Consider the following 18,855-nt stretch of genomic DNA (forward strand, 5'->3'; position numbering starts at 1 on the left):
CTGCACCGCATCTCCTGAGCTTGCTTGGTCCATGATTTGGGAGCCCCGTGGTGATTCTAAACGCCCACGTGCAGCCATGGCATTTGCGGAGTGCTCTCCCACACTTTGAGTATGGTTCTCTTCCTTGCCTTTACAAACAAGGGCCTGAAGGGGAGAGAGCTTGCAGCTGCCTAAGGCAACAGTGCTACAGCCTAGACCAGAATTGATTTTTGGGGCAGTAGGCTCCCCCAAATGGTTTTTCCTTGGCAATAGGACTGTCCCTTAGATGCCTCTTCCCATTTGTAGATCACCGCCCATCTCCTCCATATCCCCTCACCTAAAAATAGAATGGGTGAAACTATGATGCTATGCAGGATACAGTCATTTACATTAACATTAAACCATACCTGTACTTGATGCAAAGGACGTGTGCTCCACAATCCAGGAATAGCCACTTTCAGGGATTTTCCAAATCTAATTAGATTGAAATACAAAATATCCCTCTGTTCTAGCTATTGTTAACCCTGGCTGCATGTGGGAAACACTCAAGGAGCTTTAAGATACAAAAACACTGCCAAGCTCCTTTACCCAGTCCAGTCAAATCCGATTCTGGAGTTTGAACCTAGGTGTGTGATGAGAACTGCTGAGTCCTATTGAAGGTTAAGCTGGGCAGTACTGCTTGGCAGCCACTGGAGGTGCTGTTCCCACCAATGTGCAGCTGGGTAGGGTCCCTACCCCAGGGCAGCAGTTAATGGCCTAGACACCCCTGCATATTTGATATCAAGAAATGTCGGTACTGGTTAATAATGTGAATTCCACAGTCTGTATCTTTCACACTTCCATTCTCTGCTTTTAAGGTGAGATTCTAAGTACTGTGGACCCATAGTCTGTCAGGTAGAGTCTGAAATGTTTTTCCTCTCATTTTAGGGATGGGCGTGTTTTGGGCGTGCTAGAAGTGTCCCGCTCCATTGGGGACGGGCAGTACAAGCGCTGCGGTGTCACTTCTGTGCCCGACATCAGACGCTGCCAGCTGACCCCCAATGACAGGTAAAAGGGCCCTGTAAGAGGCACAGGTGTGTGTGCATATGGCTTTATTTCTCTTCCTCACTTCTTCCAGTTTGTATCAAGCTTTTGTTGGAGGGAAGGTGTGCATGGTGCTAGGCCCTGGGGATGCAGAGATAAACAGAATGTGGTTTCTGCTCTGGTGGGGTCGCAGTGGTAGGGAACACACATGGGGATGGGCAGCTGCAGTCCAGTGTGTCCTAGGCATGTGCCATGTGCTGGGGTCTTTGGCAGTAGGGGAAGGGGGTATCCCTGTCAGAGGAGAAGGGCCTTCCTGGCAGAGGGAACACACAGTAAGGCATTAAAATGTGATAGTGTGAAAGCATGGCCAGACATGCGCTTGAAGGACCAAGGGAGTGGTGGGAAAGTGATAGCAGGGTACTTTGGGGGCAGATCCTGAAGGGCCGGCCCTCAGTCCCATGCTGGAGAGTTTGAATTTTAGTTGATCATTGGTGGAGAATCATAGGACGTTTTTACACAGAGCCAGGATCGGTTGAGAAAGACTGTTCACTTCTTCATCTCCTGTTCTCCATGCCTAAGGGTACGGCACCATGCTGGCTGAGGGCAAGGTCTCAACAGGTGATTGTTAAAGATGGTATTGTGGGGCCAGGGAGGCCCGTGAGCAGCGGTGCAGCAGCCCTGGCCTGATGGTGAGGGCTGAACTAAGGCATTAGCAGGAGGGGGTGAAGGAAAGCTCCCGGAAGCAGGATTCACAGCACTGAGTTGATGAGGGGAGGCAAGAGACACTAGCGGCACGGTGGCGGGGTGGTCCTCCAAGTGCTGCTCTGAGTCCTGCCCCAGTGCTGCGGATGAAGAGCACGTGCCTTGCTTTGGCACTCGCCTGCTTGGCCTTGTCTTGAGCCACTGCCCCATTCTCCACATCTTCCTTCAGTGTGTGTGTCATGTTCTCACATACCCCGGAGTCCTCCATCATCTTTCCAGCAGCCATCTCCTCTGGTTTTCTGAATGATGCACCTTCTGCTTTGCTTCCTAGCTCCCCTTCCTGGGTTGTAATCATGGGTCTGTGTGATTGGTTATTGAGGGTCTGACTTTCAGGACACTGGAAGGGGCGGGAGCCTGCCAGGACTAGGCCCCACTGTGTTCTTAGCATGGATGATAGGCTTAGCAAATAGTGGCTGAGTGAAAGCCTAGTCAAAAGAGGAAAACAGGCTGGGTGTGGTGGCTCACGCCTGTAATCCCAACACTTTGGGAGGCGGAGGCAGGTGGATCAGCTGCGGTCAGGAGTTTGAGGCCAGCCTGGCCAACATGGCAAAACCTCATCTCTACCAAAAATACAAAAATTAGCCAGGCATGGTGGTGGGCGCCTGTAATCCTAGCTACTCAGGAGACTGAGGCAGGAGAATCACTTGAACCTGGGAGGCGGAGGTTACAGTGGTCGAGATCATGCCATTGCACTCCAGCCTGGGCGACAAGAGCGAAAGTCCGCCTCAACAACAACAACAGCAACAACAACAACAACAAAAAGACACAGATATTACTGAGAAAAGGAAGGTGGCTTATACCGCAAAGCTGTGGGGAAGCATATTCCCCACCCCCAATGCCAGGAGAACTAGAACTGTCACATTGAATCCATTGGTGTTCAGAAAGATTCCAGGGACAGTCTAGAGGGGGTTGATTCTGAAAGGGAGAGCATGTGGTTTTCAAACACAGGAACATGCACAGCTGCCCCTTCTTGGGCCTTGGACTTGGATGCAGCCCCAAGCTGTGCAGTGTGCCCCCAAGGATGTTTCACCGAGGCTGGGCTCATTCTCAGCTTTATGTCTGGAAGTGGTGTAAGGCCTATGGTGTTACAAATTCTCGTATATTTACCACAACACCCATGTTTTTATTCAGTGATTTTTCTTGAGTTTGTCTAGGAAAGTGCAGCACCTAGTGTTTGAGGTAATTAATAATTCTGTTAATTTGTGAAGAGAAGGATGGTCTCAGTTTTGATGTATAACATCCTATCCACAAATACTTTTAAGTAGTTTAAACCTTTGTCTCGGAAATTAAGTGGGTTTAAACAAATCTTAGCCTGGCCAGGCGCTGTGGCTCATGCCTGTAATCCCAGCACTTTGGGAGGCTGAGGCAGGTGAATCACCTGAGGTCAGGAGTTTGAGACCAGCCTGGCCAACATGGTGAAACCCTGTCTCTACTGAAAATACAAAAAATTAGCCGGGCGTGGTGGCGGGCACCTGTAATCCCAGCTACTCAGGAGGCTGAGGCAGGAGAATCGCTTAAACTGGGAAGGTGGAGGTTGCAGTGAGCTAAGATTGTGCCATTGCACTCCAGCCTGGGCAACAAGAGTGAAACTCCATCTCAAAAACAAAAACAAAAACAAAAAAAAAGCCTTAGCCTTTGAATAGTTGCACAAATACTTATTTTATCTCCATCTCCAGGCCCTTTTTTTATTTTTTATTTTTTTGGTTGGACCTAAAATGCATTTATATTTCTCCGTGGTGTTGTAGGTTCATTTTGTTGGCCTGTGATGGGCTCTTCAAGGTCTTTACCCCAGAAGAAGCCGTGAACTTCATCTTGTCCTGTCTTGAGGTGAGAAATCTCACACGGGGGTGGTTGTTGTCCCAACTGTGTCTTAGTTTTCAGAGAAGTCCTGAGACCCCGTTTCCTCCCATTTGTGGGACAGCCCTTGTGCCCTTTTTCAGTGTGAACTCTGCCTACTGACTCACTGGTCATTTTGTCCTGCCAGCCCTGATGGAGACCAGAGCAGCTCTTCTTCCTGGCAGTAATGTCTCAGGAAGGTGACAGGGTGCAGAGTCACTCCATCCACTCATTCCCTTTCCTATCTGGTAGGATGAGAAGATCCAGACCCGGGAAGGGAAGTCCGCAGTCGACGCCCGCTACGAAGCAGCCTGCAACAGGCTGGCCAACAAGGCGGTGCAGCGGGGCTCGGCCGACAACGTCACCGTGATGGTGGTGCGGATAGGGCACTGAGGGGTGGCGCGCGGCCAGGAGCACGCATGGTATTGACTTAAAAGGTTCATTTTGTGTGTGTGCACATTGTGTGTTTTGTGTACTCCTGTGGGACTCCCATGGTTGTAAATAAAGGTTTCTCTTTTTTTTTTTTCCTAGTCTTTTGAGTTCTTATACTGTGAGAACCTCTTGACTCTTCAGAAATTGTGTTTGCTTTTGAATATGCTGTCTTTCCTTGTTAAAACCATTATAGGCATCTTGGACTGGCTCGTAGTGGCCTGCAGGCTGCTGGTTGTGTGATGTTTTGTAGTTCACGGGCATTTTGCAGTGCTTTCACTCTCATGATGACCCTGGTTGGGGAAGTGGCATGTTGCAATGAAGAGACCCAGGGGATGACTGGTTAGAGATAAGGCTAGGACCAGACCAGGGCTTTTGGAACCCTCTAGCTCTTTTCAGTTTTCCTTGTGGAAGTAGTGTTGCAAAATGTTACATAGCATGAGCTCAGGCTTAGCCAGGAAATAGACTCATATACAAGGTTACTCATGCATCAGACTCTCCAGAAACAGCACAGAATTAGCGATTCTGATTCCATTGGTGAGAGCTGCAGTCTGGTGGAAGGAGTCTGTGGAGGACTAGGTTCAGTGGCTTCCATCTGGACTCCTGGGTGTAGGTGTGCACCTTCCTGTTGGAGCAGGCAGCCTGCTGCTCAGCATGTCCTGGAAATTCTGCTTCCTATGTGAGGTGGGTGTGGGGGGTTGGCCCTGTGCTGGAATGAGGTTAATCTTTGCAATAACACCTCAAAAGGGGACACTTCTGTGAAAGATGTTAAAAGCATGAAAAGAGTGCATGAAGAATAACAAGCTCAGAAGAATAAGCTTTAAAATACTTTTCAAGCACTTGTTTATATAGAAAACATGTCATCATTATAACTAAGTGGTTTTTAGTAAAGCAGCTCTTGGATCCTTTTGTGTAAATGTTTGGCTCAGGATGATGTAAGATTCTAAAAATTTGCGTTTTCAGAATCTGGTTTGTAATGCTCCCTGGCCCCTGCCCAACACACACACGTGGTTTTATCATCACCCAGTTGATTGAGTGAGTGGAATTGGGATCCATGCTGCGAGGACCACAGCGGTAAACGCGTCCTGTAAACCTTAGATGCCTCCTGGGGGTCTGTTGTGTAAAAACCACAAGAAGGAACTGAACGAAGTGTTGGTTCTTCCTCAGGGAGTTTTAAGAGCCAAGTACCCATTTCAGTTTGAGGACTGGGACATTGTCCAGTGTGGTATCATTGAAGAAAAGAGCCCTGGCACCCCAGAATCAGGAAATAGAACCATTTATTTGGTAAATATCTTCCTATAGCAAACCAGGTGTTTGCACACTGATGTCTGTGACTCATAACATCCCTGTGTCCCACTGTCCCCGAGAGGTTTGACCCTAGTTTCCCAGGAAGGTTCACTCCCAGCCTTCAAGGGAGTCCCTCCCACGTAGAGGCTGGAGGCCATCTCCACTTCACCTTCCAGGTTCCTCCTTACCGTGCTTAGTTTAGTGAACCTGGGCTAAAGGACTGATTCCGGATCTTAAGGTCCGCCTTTTGTTTTGTAACTGTTGTTGTGTCACATAGTTCTTAAGTGCTTGAACCACCCCACAAAGTCAGTTATATAAATATATTCCACCTGGCAGTATTAGACAATAAATACTTTAATAAATTGCTGCATAACACACTGAGAAAATGAAAGAGATGTGGATATGTGGCTTTTTCAAGAGTAAAAGATGATAAGTTCTCTAAAATATCTGTGCCCAGTGGATACAAAGTGAAATCTAGATAAGGGTGTGGCCACATCACCCCCTTATCAAAACGCACGGGATGCAGTACCCAGGCCAGCCCAGTACTTCTAGGTAGGGTGGATATGAGTCCTACTGAGAATCGCTCCAGGCCTGCCCCAGGGCAGAGTGTTTGTTTGGTTTTTGTGTATTACTGCACTTGGGGATGGAGATGTTTGTTTGATTTGGAGTTGGGGTTTGGAAGCTGGGCACCTGGGGAATGATTCAGGCCTGGCGGCAGTCACCTCATCTGGAGGCTAGTTAGAAGGTGAAGGTGACTGGCCATTGCTCCCTTCTCTCCCAGGCCTGAGCACCCTTGCCAACCAGCTTGGCTCCCAGGAGGTCCTGAGGCACCAGGTTCTTCATAGCCTGTTGTGTGGGGGGGCAGTGGGTTAACTCTTCCTCAGCAGGTAGAAGGCCCTGGAGGTCGCTGCCGAGGGCCTTGTCCTCTTCACTACCTACTCTGGGACAGTCCTGCACTTCTTTGAGGAAAATGTGGGAGGCTACATTTGAGGAGGCTGCGGGCTCACAGCCTGTGTGTCCTCATGAGAGCCTGCTGTCCCCATCCCCAGGCCCCATCACTGCCACAGGAGCACAGCAGGCTTGGGACCAGCCCTCCCAAGACCACCCTCTCTCAGGACCATCTCTCGTCCACCACCTGTCCAATGTCAGCGCCGCATCGCCACCCAAGTGGGAAATATGCTTGGGAGGCTCATCCCAGAGCCGCTGGACCCAGCCAGGCCCTGGCACCCCTGGTGGAAGCCTCTGCTTCAGCTATTCGGATGATGGGTCAGCAGGCCCGGCTGTTTCCAATCTGTAAAGACGTTCTAGATCTTTCCTCTGGTGGGTGGATCCTACCAGTGAGTCAGCACCGCAGAGGGGAGGGGAAAAGGGATCTCATCCACCTCTGGAGAGGGTGGAAGGGGCCTTGGCTGTGAAAAGATTTGCAGAGGAGGGGAAGAGGAGCTCCCATTTGGAAAGGCCTTCTGAGGTGAATTTGTGAGTTAATCTTGCATACATTAGAACTAGAAGCTGGGCCCAGACTTACTGTCCCCCAAAGGCCCTTGTCCAGTGTCCCTCTGGCCCAGGCTAAGCAGTGCTCAGCTCCACTGGCAGGTAGAACACAGTTAGGGGAGGGGCAGAGAAGACCAAGGAGCCCAGATGGAGACCAGGGGAGTGGTGAGTGACCCTGTCCCTTCTAAGCAGTAAGAACACACAGCGTACTTCCCTGTGGCAGCCCGCTCAGCCCTGCGTCAGCTGACCCTCTTCCAGGCAGGGGCCCTGGCTGGTGCGCTCTGCACTCCATGAGAACATGAAGAGAGGTGGAAAAGGTGGGGCTGGGCACAGGAAAGACGCAGAGGCCATCTGGACAGGTGCTGAGCAGGCCAGGAAAGAGTCAGCCTGCAGCTGGGGACTAGCAGGTGCCCCTAGGCACGCCGACTCTTTCCTGGATAACAGCCCAAGATGGTGTCCTGAATCACTCCTGGCTCCGGGACCACCAGCGTGCACGTCACGTCCGTAGGCCTGCCTGCAGTGGCTCTGTGGGCTGAACTGCAGTGGCCAGTGTGGGCAGAGTACCGGGTGGGCCTCCTCCTCCATGTGGCCACTGCTACTCTGACACTGTCCACACATTGTCTAGACCTGTGCTCCATTTGCCCCCGAGAGGAAGGGCCTGTGGTGGCTGCTCACACGCCCAGGAGGACAGCACTGAAGTGGGAGCCACTGCGCACCGTGAGGGAGGAGCCGCTGGCGTTGTCCAGGAACACGGAGGTCCACTGCCCCATCTGGAAGGAGGCTGCCTTTGAGGCACTGGGCCGCCCCAACAGCCTGTAGAGGCGACCCAAGGGCCAGCCAGCCACGCTCCCTCCTGCCCACTCAGCCCCGCATATGGGAAGGGCTCAGGCCCAGAGAAGAATGTGCCGCCAAGGTCACAGAGCAAGGGCCCGCACGGGTTGGGCCCCACCCAGCACCTCTTCTCCTTTCCCTGCAGTGCCCTGCGGTTCGCGTGTGTGGGAGTGAGCCCCTGCTCAAGGCCAGAGCGGGATTTGAGAGTCCAACAGGTTTCTCAGCTGCAGGGTTTCTCAGAGCCTATAAGGGCTCCAAGTCAGGTGCGAGGGCGGCCCTTCCCCACAGGCCTGGCCCTGCAGTCATTGGCAGAGCCTTCCGTGAAACCAGCACTCTAGCCTGGCTGCTCCAAACGTGGTCATGCACCAGCAGCGTCACATTCCCTGGGAACTCCCGGAAATGCAGAATCCGGGATCCACCCAAACCTGCCTCAGGATCTGCATCTTAAGATCCAGGTGGGGCAGAGACCATCTGAGTTCACCAGGCATGCTGTGCGGCACCCAGGAGGGACCTCTAAATGCCTTTCAGCAAGCACAGACTCTGGAGCCGGAGAGCCTGGCCTCCATTTCTGGCTCTGCTGTGTGAAGTTGGGCTAACTCAGGCGGTAGCACTACCTTCTCCAAAGCTCTGGGAGAATTCAATAGCAGCTGTTATTCCACACACCTGCACTCAATTGTTTTCTTTGTTAGTAAATTCCACCTTTATGTCCATTTCTCTACCACTTGCCAAAATTCCCACAGTGCCAGAGATGGTCACTTAGGGTTTTAGGTAGGAGAATAACATATCTGGCTTCCCACAGTCACAGGGGACTCAGGGCGTCAGCCTGGGCAGAGTGCTGGCCTCCATTCCCTCCCTGCACTGGTCCCTTCAGCGGGCCTGTGGCGGCCAGGGGTACTGGGCCTCAGGATGAGGTGCTCAGGAAGTCTGAATATCAGGAGTGCAGAGCGGAGCAGCTGCTCAAGCGGGCAGGCGCCCTCGGGGAAGGGCTGCATTTGGAGGAAGGAGATCAGGACTTGAAGCCTGGCTGCGCCCAGACCAAAGTGAGCGCTTGGCATGTCCTGGATCCTCTCCCAGGCCTGGAGTCTGAGGGTGCTGCACCCGACCCAGTGATCCTGAGCATCTAACAGCACCCTTCTGCACCCAGCCACCCGTGGCCATGCCCAGGCGGTGCCCCTCCATGCCCAAGCCTGACCCACTCACCTGCAGGTACAGGACACCATTCACGGAGATGGTGAAAAGCTCACTGCTGCTCTCCAGGCCCACGATGGCCTCCAGGGAGCTGTAGCCAAAACAGGAGGAAGGTCAGCCTGCCCCATGAGACCCCACCAACTTCACCCACAACACACAATCCTGCCAGCAGCCAACACATGCCCAGCAAAGTGCCTGGCCCTGGCCAGGTCTTCCAGTGGAGGTGGTGTCTGAACCGAGTCCCCAAGAGGAGGAAGGACACAGGGCCAGAGGCACGCTTGCTGTACTGGGAAAGGCAAGGCGAGGGCCCAGCAAGAGGCAGCAAAGCCCTGGCTCTGATGGGAAACAGGACACTGGCTGATACAGCTGGAAGTGGGGGTGTGGTGGCAGGTGATGCTAAAAGTTGGTTCAGGCCAACACACTCTGGGGGTTCAAAGGCAGACTAAGAAGTTTTGGACTTGATCCATTCATTCAAGTCTGCTCCAGCTATCCTATCCGCAGGGCATCTCCGCTGTACGTGGGCTCCCTTCTGGGTGTGGGGAGACAGGGAGCTCACAGTCACTGCACTCATGGGCTAGATGCTGCAGGAGCAAGGGATGCGATCATGGGGAAGAAAGTTCCCGGGTGAGGGGTGGGAGGGCGACTGAGGAGGGGGCCTCCAGAAAGCTGTCTGGAGAGGCCTCTTGGAGTAACACTGGTGCTTTGAGCCCCAAGATGAAAGTCCCCGAGGTGGGAAGGAGGCGGGAGGCTGGGAGGAGCCGGGCCTCCTAGGACCTGGGGAGGAGGTGAAGGTCTGCGCAGGGAGTGGCCTGGAAAGGTTTTTTTTTTTTTTTTTGAGATGGAGTCTCGCTCTGTCGCCCAGGCTGGAGTGCAGTGGGGAGATCTCAGCTCACTGCAAACTCCTCCTCCCGGGTTCACGCCATTCTCCTGCCTCAGCCTCCCGAGTAGCTGGGACTACAGGCGCCCGCCACCACGCCCGGGTAATTTTTTGTATTTTTAGTAGAGACAGGGTTTCACCGTGTTAGCTAGGATGGTCTCGATCTCCTGACCTCGTGATCCGCCTGCCTCAGCCTCCCAAAGTGCTGCGATTACAGGCGTGAGCCACCACACCCGGCCAGAAAGGTCATTTGTAACAGCTCCTGGTTGCTATGAAGGGAAGGCCTGATAGGGGCAGGAGTAGACCGGGAGACCTGGAAGAAGGTGTGGGGCCACCTAGGCCACGGTGGGGTGTGAACGGGCGGAAGCCCCGTCCGGTGCCTGTTTAACCACCTCCAGCTTGTGGAGGCCGAGCGAATGCGGGTGTGGGGTCCGGGCCGGGGTGCACTCACGCGTTGCGCTGGCACCGGGACTGGATGCAGATGAGCAGGCGCAGGTGGTCCCGGGGGCGCGGCGGCCCCCTCCTCGGCGGCTCCCCGAGCGCTGCGGGGGAGGGCGGGATGTGGTCACGCGGGCGGGCGGGCGGCGGGGTGGGCGACAGGGCGGGCGGTCCCCCCACGCCCCGGGCCTCACCCACGTGCAGCGTGGCGGCGAGAGCGTAGAAGCCAGCCACGGGCGCCCTGTACTGGCCGCTGGTCAAGTTCAGGCCCGGGCCGCGGCGGAAGGCACCCTCGGCGTCGGGCTGCGAGGAGCACGGATGGTCACCCCGGCTCCCGCCCGGCCGGACCCACCCGCGCTGCCGCGAGCCAGCACTCACCAGGTAGTAGACGCCGAGCTCGTGCAGCGCGCGCCGCTCCACCAACGCGTCCCGGCGCAGGCGGCAGAGGAAAGCGGCCTCCACGCGCGGCGCCCGCGGTCCCGGGGCCAGGGGCGCGGCCAGCAGTGCCAGCACGTCCCCCGCCGCGTCGTCGTCGTCCTCCCCGGCGGTGGCCGAGACCGGGGCGAGGCTCGCACCCACCAGCCCGGCGGGGCCACGCGTACAGGGTTCGGGCTCCGCGCGCTCCCGCTGCCGCACCGCGCCTGGCACAGAGCGAGCGGTGGCCGCGCGCCAGGGACCCCCACCCGCCCGCCGCGTAGGTCCAGCCCTGAACGACAGGTGCTAGCGGGACGAAGGGCCTGCCAGGCCAGGGGTGGGGCGAGGGCGACGCCCCCTCGGCCTGAAGGGCCTCAGAGTCTTTGCTTCCCGACCCTGCAGGGGCTCCCGTTTCCCTTAAGATTTGGGAAGCTCGGGCAGAAGTGCCCCAGCGCCCTTGGCCTCCAGCCTCACCTCTACCCCACCCACATTTTCCAAAGACGCTAGGGGTAAAATAAGCGATTGCAGCTTTACTGGAAGTACAAGGAGGTTCTTCAGCGCAGAAGGTGCTATATTTAAACGAACAGGACATTGAACTAAAAGGAAAAAACAGCTCAATTCTAATGACTAGTGTGAGCCGCCGCTCCGCGGGAGGCCTCAGTGTGGACTCCGCAGCTCCGTTCAGCCCTGCCTCCTCCAGCGCAGGCTGCCTCAGCCCTGGCCAGTGGTGACTGTGGGTGCCAGGCCGAGCTCCACCTGGTGCTGCCCCATACACTAGCCTCTGCCTTTCGCTGGGCTCTCCTGACTTCCAGGCAGGGCATGGGCGCGGGTCCCTGAGCACCCGCCGTATTGAGTGGCCAGGTCCACCTTCCTCTGTGAAGCCTTCTCCTGGCCATGGTTCCCCACCCTCAGCCATCCCCAGCCCTGACCCTTGGCAGACATGGGCCGAGATGGGGCAGGGATGGACCTGGGCCAGCTCCACTGTCCTTGAGTCCAGCCCACAGCAGGTGCCTCCTTGGGTGCCTGCCGAAGTGCTGAGATTGGCCCTGTCAGCTCCTCGGACACCCTCCCAGGCCCTGCTCACAGCGGGGGGGTGTGTGTCCCAGCCGGTGCACACCCCTACCTTTCAGCAGCAGCTGGAACTCCTTCAGCAGCGCCTCGGGTGGGATGATGGGGCCTGGGGGGCCCTGGGGACCGGGAGGCCCAGGGGGCCCTGGCAAGCCGAACTGAAAGGGAACCTTGGCAGTGAGGACATGCGAGGAGCAGCAGGCTGGGAGCCACAGCATCCCCTGTGCAAGCTCTTGCCACTAAGAGGCAGGTAAGGGAGCTCCCCAGTGGGCTCCAACCTCCAGCCAAGGATCTACCTCAAACAGTGAAAGCTTCTCCTGGAGTGAGTACAGGGACTGTGCTGGAGGTTGGGGCCCTCGGGGCGGGGCTTTGACGGGGAAGGGCTCTGCTCTGAGTCGGGAGGCAGAGGGCTGAAGCCCAATCCTGTGGCCAGGCAGGCCTGGTGGAGGGAAGAAGACTCCAGGCTGCTTTTGGGGACTTGCATCTCAGGGTCTGCACTGGGCCTGAGTCCACCATCAGCAAGTCCCCACTAGGCTGGGTTGGGACCTGAAACAGGAGCCAGTGAGCCCCCTGTGGGGAGAAGCTTAGGGCAGGGCCAGGAGGCTGGGCAGAGGTAGAAGGCCAGGCCACGGGGACAGCCCGGCCTGTGCACCTGCCTCATGCGCCGCTCTGAGCTGGCCTTCCATCGTGTGGCCAGATCCCAGGCAGGTGAGACTGGCCCCCAGGGAACAGAGAAGCCCACACCCTCTATGTGCCATTTTGGGGGCTCCAAGCAGGAGGCAGCACCAGGACCAAGCACCAAGTTTCTGCCCAGGCCAAGACCCAAAGCTGAGTGAGGGTGAGAGCCCAGCAGCCGCCAGGCCCCCGTGCCCCTAGTCCCTGGGAGCCAGGCACTCCTGCAGGCCCCTCTAGTGTGGACAAGGTTCTCACCACAGCCTGGGCTAGCCCAGCCTCCCTGGCCTGGATGCAGAGGGAGGAGAAAAGAGGGAGTGCCTGGCATTTTAGGGGTGTGGGGAAATGGCTGGGACCAGGCCCCTAACTCGGGGCTCCCCCTGGGGCTGCCTGGGTTCTTTGTGTTCTCTGTCCCCAGGCCGAGGCGTGAGGGGTGTGCTATTGGAAATGTTCGGGATGTAGGAGTGGGAGTGGATGAGGAGCAAGGAGGCGGAGCCCCCCACGGCCTGGCACTGATGGGATGCCGGCCTCACCTTCAGCTTCTTGGCCTTGCCCCTGCTTCTCTTCTTGCCATTGACACCCTTGTCACTCTGCCTGACAAAAAGCATCCAGGTGTCCCGGGGGTCGACGCTGTGTGCACGCTCAGCGGTGGGCTCCTGGAACACAGCCAGCCCAGCAGGGCGGTTGGCCTCACTGGGCTCCCACCAAGCAAGTGGGACACTTTGCAGGAGGTGACTGTGTGGCCTTCTGTACTCTGGGACCCTGGTCCTTGTCACCTGTGGTGCCCTCAAACGCAGTGCCTCAAAGGCAACTCCCAAAGGGGCCCCCACCCCTCGCACCTTCTCCCCCGGCCCGTGGAGGACGACTCCTAGGAACAGGCCACACCTCGGCCTGGACTTGGCACTCATGGGAGAGGCAGACCCAAGATGCCTGGAGGGAAAATGGGGTGCAGGGCTCGGGTGTAGGGGTGAATCCCTGCACTGCTGGGCCTCCTTCCTCCAGAGGAGCTGCAGTGATCACACCATCCTCCAATCACCAGGAGGATCCGACCACCAGTGCACCCATAGGTCTCAGGAAGAAGCAACTGTGGTTATCAGGGAGCCTAACTACCAGCCAGCTCTCCTCTGTCCATCCCCCACTGTCAGAAGTTCTAAGGAGGCAAATTCAGCCCTCACAGCTGCCTCGGGTTACAGTCCAGTGGGGGAGAGGACCAGGTGAACTGTCATGACGCGAGGCCTCTGTGTGACACTTTCATTGCCTCAGCACTTCTGAGACACTGACTCAAGCACGGACAGTGATGCTTCCAGAAGTTCCCATTCCTGTCCGCGCTGCATCCTGACTGATGCTGACACTGAGCACAGTTTTGGGAGGGACCTTCCTGGGAGAGGCTTTGGACCCACTGGGCTATCTGGGCTCCAGGCAAGGCTGCCAGCTGGGAAGGAAACCGGCCCAAGAGGGCTTAGATTAGGTCATGGGTGCTGACACTGGGGGCTGACGGAAGGACCCTGAGATTTTAGAGCTGACTGGGCCCTTTTATCAGAGACAAAGCCGGCTGCCAAGTCACTGCCTTTGGTTCCTGGCTGGTCTGGGGGGATGCAGGGCCTTCTTTTGGGAGCTGGCTGACCAATGCACAGGCTAGGGTGTTGTGGTGGGAAGATGGGGGCTGCGGTGCCGGAGGAGCCTGTGGTTGGACGGAGAAAGGGTTCAGGGTGCCCAGGGCCTCAGCGCTGCTCAGTGCTTCCTCGTGCCTTAGAGGGTCAACTGCACCACCTGCTGGCTGATCTCCCCTCTACCCCCTCCCAGGACCCTCTTCCACTTCGCGTGTGCCCTCCGAGGAAACATGCGGCGAGGATGCCGCACACCGGCCAGGAGGGGTGTGCCCAGCTGACCCTCCCAGCTGCACCTGTAGCCTGTGGATGGACTCTGACCCCAGTGTGGTTTGGGGGCAGAGCTGTAACAGGCAGAAGTTGGCGTCCCAGGAGACGGCCCCAGCAATGGGGGTGGGTATTGGGCAGCTGCCCTGGTTCCAGCCACAAAGGGTCTCTCAGAAACAAGCCTTGGAGCCTGGGAGGACCTCTGGTGTCACCGTGTCCCCCGCAAACAGGGTCCAAGGCCAAAACTCCACCTGGAAGCACCTGAGCCCCGTCTGCCTCCTGCTGACCGTGCCCTGACATTTGGCTGCTGTGCCCACCTGGGTGGTTTGGCCAACTGCACGAGGAGGGGTGCCTTCAGTCCCTGGGAAGTGGCTGGGGGTGATGGGGCTGGGATAGAGAACTCTGGGGGACCCCAGGCCTGGCTGCACCCCTGTCCCCTCTAGTAGATGCGTTCCTGGCTCTCCCCTCTACTGCCCCTGAGCATCTTCAGAATAAACAGCACCAGCCGCCCTCCCCGGCTTCCCTGGGGCAGCCCTGCCTCCCTGACGCAAGGCCCGGCCACACTGAGGGCTCCTCTGAAGTTCTCCCCTCCTCAGGCCTGGGCCACACCTCCCCAACCAGACCACCCTCTGCTCAGCAGTCCAGGCTCCAAAACCCTGGAGAGGAGGGGGCAGGGCAGAGCTCAAGATCACCCATTCACGGCCAGAAGCCACTTGACCACTTGACTCAAAGCCACATGTCATTCCCCACCCTGAACAGCCCCCTGACCCCAGACCGGCAGGGGAACACTTTTTGTTTTTCAGATAATTGCACCAAATAGATTGGGGGCGGTGGCAGTCATTCGCTTACGCTTTTTACAAATGCGTTCTTCCCAATTTCCTCAAATCAAGTTATTTACACTTTATCTATTTCCCAACTTCCTTCTGTCCCAAAAGAAAAGGGGGTTTTCGCCGACCTAGCAGAACCTTGCTTTAAGTCAAACTACCCCAAAGCCAAAGTCAAGGCTGCCCCGCCGGGCTGAGGGCGGCGTCTACACGGCCCTGAGTCTCGGCGGGGCCCCGGAGCCCCGGAGCCGGGCGTTGCAGCAGCTCTTGGGAGTGAGGGCGGGCTCGGCCTCCACGTCCGCCTCCCGCCGCCCCGAGCCGGGGCTTGCGGGCGCGGGCGCGGGCTGGGTCTGGAGCGGGCCCGGGCGTCTTACCGGCGGACGGGCGGCCGGCCCCGCGCGGCTCTCCCCAGGGCCCCGGGGCAGCTCGTTCCCGGGCGGCGGCTCCTCGCGGGCGCGGCTCCTCGAGGGCGCCCCAGGCTCCGGGGACCCCAGGCCCGCGGCGGCGGCCAGCAGGCCCGCGTAGACGAGCAGCAGGCGGGCTCCGGCGGGGCGGCGGGCCGGGGCCATGGGGGCGGCGGTTCCCTCGCGGCTCCGAGCGCGGCGTCCCGGACGCCCCGGGCTCCTCGCCTTATAACGCGCTTGAATCCCCCGCCTCGCCCGAGACCGCGCGCCCGCCCGCGCCCCCTCCCGGCTCCCGTGCGCGCTGCATGGGGACTCGGGGAGTGTCCGGGCTGGGGAGTGGGAGGGGGGCACGGGGAGCGGGGCAGGGCAGGGAGAGCAAGGGGTGTTCCCCTGCTGGGCGCGTCCCCCCTGCAACTCCCGGTTCTGGGGTCCCTCCTTCGGGCTGTCCAGCGCTTCTGCTTCCTGGGGAGGGAGGCGCCCCCTTCTCCCGGCCCTGGACCCTCGGCCCTCGCGACCCCATTTTCTTTGCGGGGAGCCAGGCGCTGCCTCCTCCCAGCCGGCCCGAGGCATCCTTTCTCCCCGCTCTGTCCCCGACGTCCTCTGCAGGGAGCCCCGAGGTACCCCCTCCTCATTCTCCTGGCCGCGCCCCGCGAGGCCCAGGCCTCTATGACACAGGTGGAACAAATCCGAGCCGGGAGACCCTCAGGGCCCCTTCTCAGCGCCCCTTTCCCAGGCGGGAACTCCCCTTTCCAGGCCGCCCTCCCTCCGTGGCTGGCGTGCTGTTCTTCCCCACCTGTAGCACCTGCCGGGACCGAGAGGATGCAGGGAGCCAAGAAACAACTCAGGACAGCTGCCCTGCCCTGGTGGGGACGAGCGGGGCCTGGGCTGGGAGAACTGACCCCTATCGTGCCCTAGGGGGGTGTGGGGGCAGACCAGACCGGAAGCCAGGCTGCCCACCGCCCACCAGAGTCTTGCCCCCAGAGGTGGAACAGACCCTGCAGGCCTCGGAGGTGGCAGAGAGGCCTCTGGGCGGCCCTACCGGGAAAAAGCCAGCCCCCAGACCCACCCTACCCCTGGCTTTGTTATATCGCATGCCCTTTTGGCTATCGGCCCCACCACTGGACGCTAAGCCGAGGAGGGTCGCACACTTGGCTCGCTTGCCCCACCCCCGAGGCACCTGCCCCTGGTGGGTACACAGTACTTTTTGTTAAAGAACGGGAGAAGGCTCTGCTGGAAAAGCACCTCCCACTCACACCGAGGGCTGCTGTTCCCCTCTTTTGAGAAGAGCCCGCTGGGGAAAGGAGGCCTTACCCTGTCCTGGTTCACAGGATGTGGCAGCAGGGACTGAAAGGGGCACCAGCAGCTGCAGGTGGTGCCCCCCAGGCTTGGGGATGGGCCAAGGTCCGTCCTTAGATGCAAGCTGGCCTTTGTCGCCTGCCTTTTCTGGCCACTCATGCGATGTTCCACCTGGCTGGCCTCATGCCTGGCAGGTGGGGAAACCAGGAAATACTTCATACTTTAGGAAAAGCATGGGATCAGAAGGTAATTATTCCCTGTGATTCCACCCCTTTTCCCATAGGATATGGGAATGGTGTAGAGTTGGGTGGGGAGGGTGTTTAAAGAAAAACATACCTTGCCCAGCATGAGAATCTGCCTGGCAGGGTTAAGTCCCATGGACTTACTCTGTGAAGATGTCTTTCAATGGCAGGTGAGGACACAAGAGGGAAGTCCTGCCTTTAAAAGCCACAAATGGGCCAGGCGTGGTGGCTCACACCTGTAATCCCAGCACTTTGGGAGGCCGAGGCAGGTGGATCACCTGAGGTCAGGAGTTCGAGACCAGCCTGACTAACATGGTGAAATCCCGTCTCTACTAAAACTACAAAAATTAGCTGGGCGTGGTGGTGGGCGCCTGTAATCCCAGCTACTCAGGAGGCTGAGGCAGGAGAATTGCTTGAATCTGGGAGGCAGAGGTTGCAGTGAGCCAAGATCACACCACTGCACTCCAGCCTGGGTGACAGAGCGAGACTCCGTCTCAACAAAAAGCCACAAATGATTTTTTTTAAAAAAGAACAACACAATGAAAACATTTGAATTCCTATAAAACATGCAAGACTTTAAGACACATTTGAGAAATATGAGAAACACTGGCTTAGGTCATATGTACCCAGCAAGATATCTGAACTTATTTCACCGCAAACATTCTCCAGGTTTGTCACAATTAAGGACATTTGCTCCCAAATTCACACATATGAGGGGGATGTCTTAAGGCCCTCAAAGAGTGAAGGGTTTCTCTGCGTGGCTTTTCATGTCCGGTTCTATTGGAATGTCTATTAAGAAGCCTGATGTGTGGAACTTTGTCATGACACGTCTGAATGTGACATGCACATTCAGTGTAATGTGTTAACATTTCATTCAGTTTCACTTATTCAAAGGGCCTGTATCTGTGGACCACAGGACCCTGGCGTGCCATGTTCTCCTGTGCTCTGCTGGTAGAGAGGGACTCCTGTCCCCAGGAGTTGCAGCTGTGTGAATGGTACCTTCTTGCTTCTGGAGAAGCTCATCCACACCAGCATCTCATTCGATTCCCCACCAATTAGCCCAGAGAGGTGGGCAGCTTGCCCAGGACGCAGCCCATGGGCAGAGCCGGCGTGGGGCTGGAGAGGCCCTCCTGCTGGGCAGGTTACATCTTCACAGCCTTATGTTTGGCTTGTTAGGGTTCCTCCTATTCTAGTTGGTGTGAAATAAGAGCTCCGTAATGAGTTGGAGCATTACTGCAGAAAACATAGCCCCATCTTTTCCCTGTGAGGAATGGGTATCCCACAGGTCTGAATTCCCTCTGGGGCCCTGGCTGCAGCTATGGCTCAAGGTGGATGCCGTTTGGCCCCACCCGAGCCCTGGGAAGGTGAGGCTCAGGCTCTGCCATCGTCGGCAACACTGAGGACACGCAGGGATGAGGTGCCCCGATTTGGGGAACATTACCCTTAAGATACTGGTGTGATGTCATTCCCCTTCGCAGTGGGGGGCCCCAGCTTTCAGGCCAGCATTGAGGACAGGAGCCGTTGCCATGTGAAAAAGTTATTTTCCCAAACAATGAACAATCCTCATGATGTCATGGGGCCCTGCCAGAGGCCCAAATCCAATCGGTTCTGGTGCTGGGGCAGCCTCCTGTAACACTATCCTGAGGGGATGACTCCGCCTGGGTTGGGGGCAGAGAGCAGAGAGGCCGGGGGTCTTCAGGTGGGGCCCCTGCATGTGTCTGTGTTCACATTTCAAAGTGGCTTTCACTCAGAGGAAGGTGGAGCTTAGCAAAGAATTGCGCAGATCAAGGAGCAGCAGAAATCGGGGCCTCCCCCTGCAGGAGCAGCCCATGGGTCAGAAGTGGGGCTGGCATCGGGGTGAGCCAGTGCATCCCAGGGTGGAAGGACTAAATGAGTGGCCACAGAATGGGGATCACTGGA

At 57.3% G+C, this 18,855-nt stretch overlaps 2 protein-coding genes across 3 annotated transcripts in view; one reads left to right on the plus strand and one right to left on the minus strand.

Moving 5' to 3' along the window:
- ILKAP (ILK associated serine/threonine phosphatase) overlaps positions 1 to 4,123 on the plus strand; it is a 33,220-nt gene extending 29,097 nt beyond the window's left edge. For both annotated transcript variants that reach the window (XM_032753282.2, XM_032753291.2), the window contains 3 exons: positions 907 to 1,026; positions 3,510 to 3,591; positions 3,853 to 4,123. In XM_032753282.2, the coding sequence (XP_032609173.1) occupies positions 907 to 1,026; positions 3,510 to 3,591; positions 3,853 to 3,993 (343 nt within the window). In that variant the 3' untranslated portion in view covers positions 3,994 to 4,123. The remainder of the gene's footprint in view (positions 1 to 906; positions 1,027 to 3,509; positions 3,592 to 3,852) is intronic.
- Positions 4,124 to 7,340: 3,217 nt separating this feature from the next.
- Positions 7,341 to 15,562, minus strand: ERFE (erythroferrone). Its single transcript, XM_032753304.2, has 8 exons — positions 15,368 to 15,562; positions 12,829 to 12,951; positions 11,679 to 11,781; positions 10,520 to 10,782; positions 10,336 to 10,444; positions 10,155 to 10,245; positions 8,839 to 8,917; positions 7,341 to 7,577 (listed from the first exon to the last, which is right to left on the minus strand). The coding sequence occupies exons 1-8, from the start codon at positions 15,560 to 15,562 to the stop codon at positions 7,479 to 7,481; spliced, it is 1,062 nt and encodes a 353-aa protein (XP_032609195.1). The 3' UTR covers positions 7,341 to 7,478.
- Positions 15,563 to 18,855: the final 3,293 nt, after the last annotated feature.

The sequence above is a fragment of the Hylobates moloch genome, unplaced genomic scaffold, assembly GCF_009828535.3.
Source record: "Hylobates moloch isolate HMO894 unplaced genomic scaffold, HMol_V3 SCAFFOLD_1, whole genome shotgun sequence".
Classification (NCBI taxonomy): domain Eukaryota; kingdom Metazoa; phylum Chordata; class Mammalia; order Primates; family Hylobatidae; genus Hylobates; species Hylobates moloch.

Bases quoted from the DNA above. Each gene is read 5' to 3' on its own strand.
- ERFE (XM_032753304.2), bottom strand. From the start codon at position 15,562: ATGGCCCCGGCCCGCCGCCCCGCCGGAGCCCGCCTGCTGCTCGTCTAC. The intron at 10,445-10,519 runs GTGAGTGCTGGC...TGCTCCTCGCAG, and splicing joins AGCTCGGCGTCTACTACCTG to CCCGACGCCGAGGGTGCCTT. The intron at 10,246-10,335 runs GTGAGGCCCGGG...CCTCCCCCGCAG, and splicing joins CGCCGCCACGCTGCACGTGG to CGCTCGGGGAGCCGCCGAGG.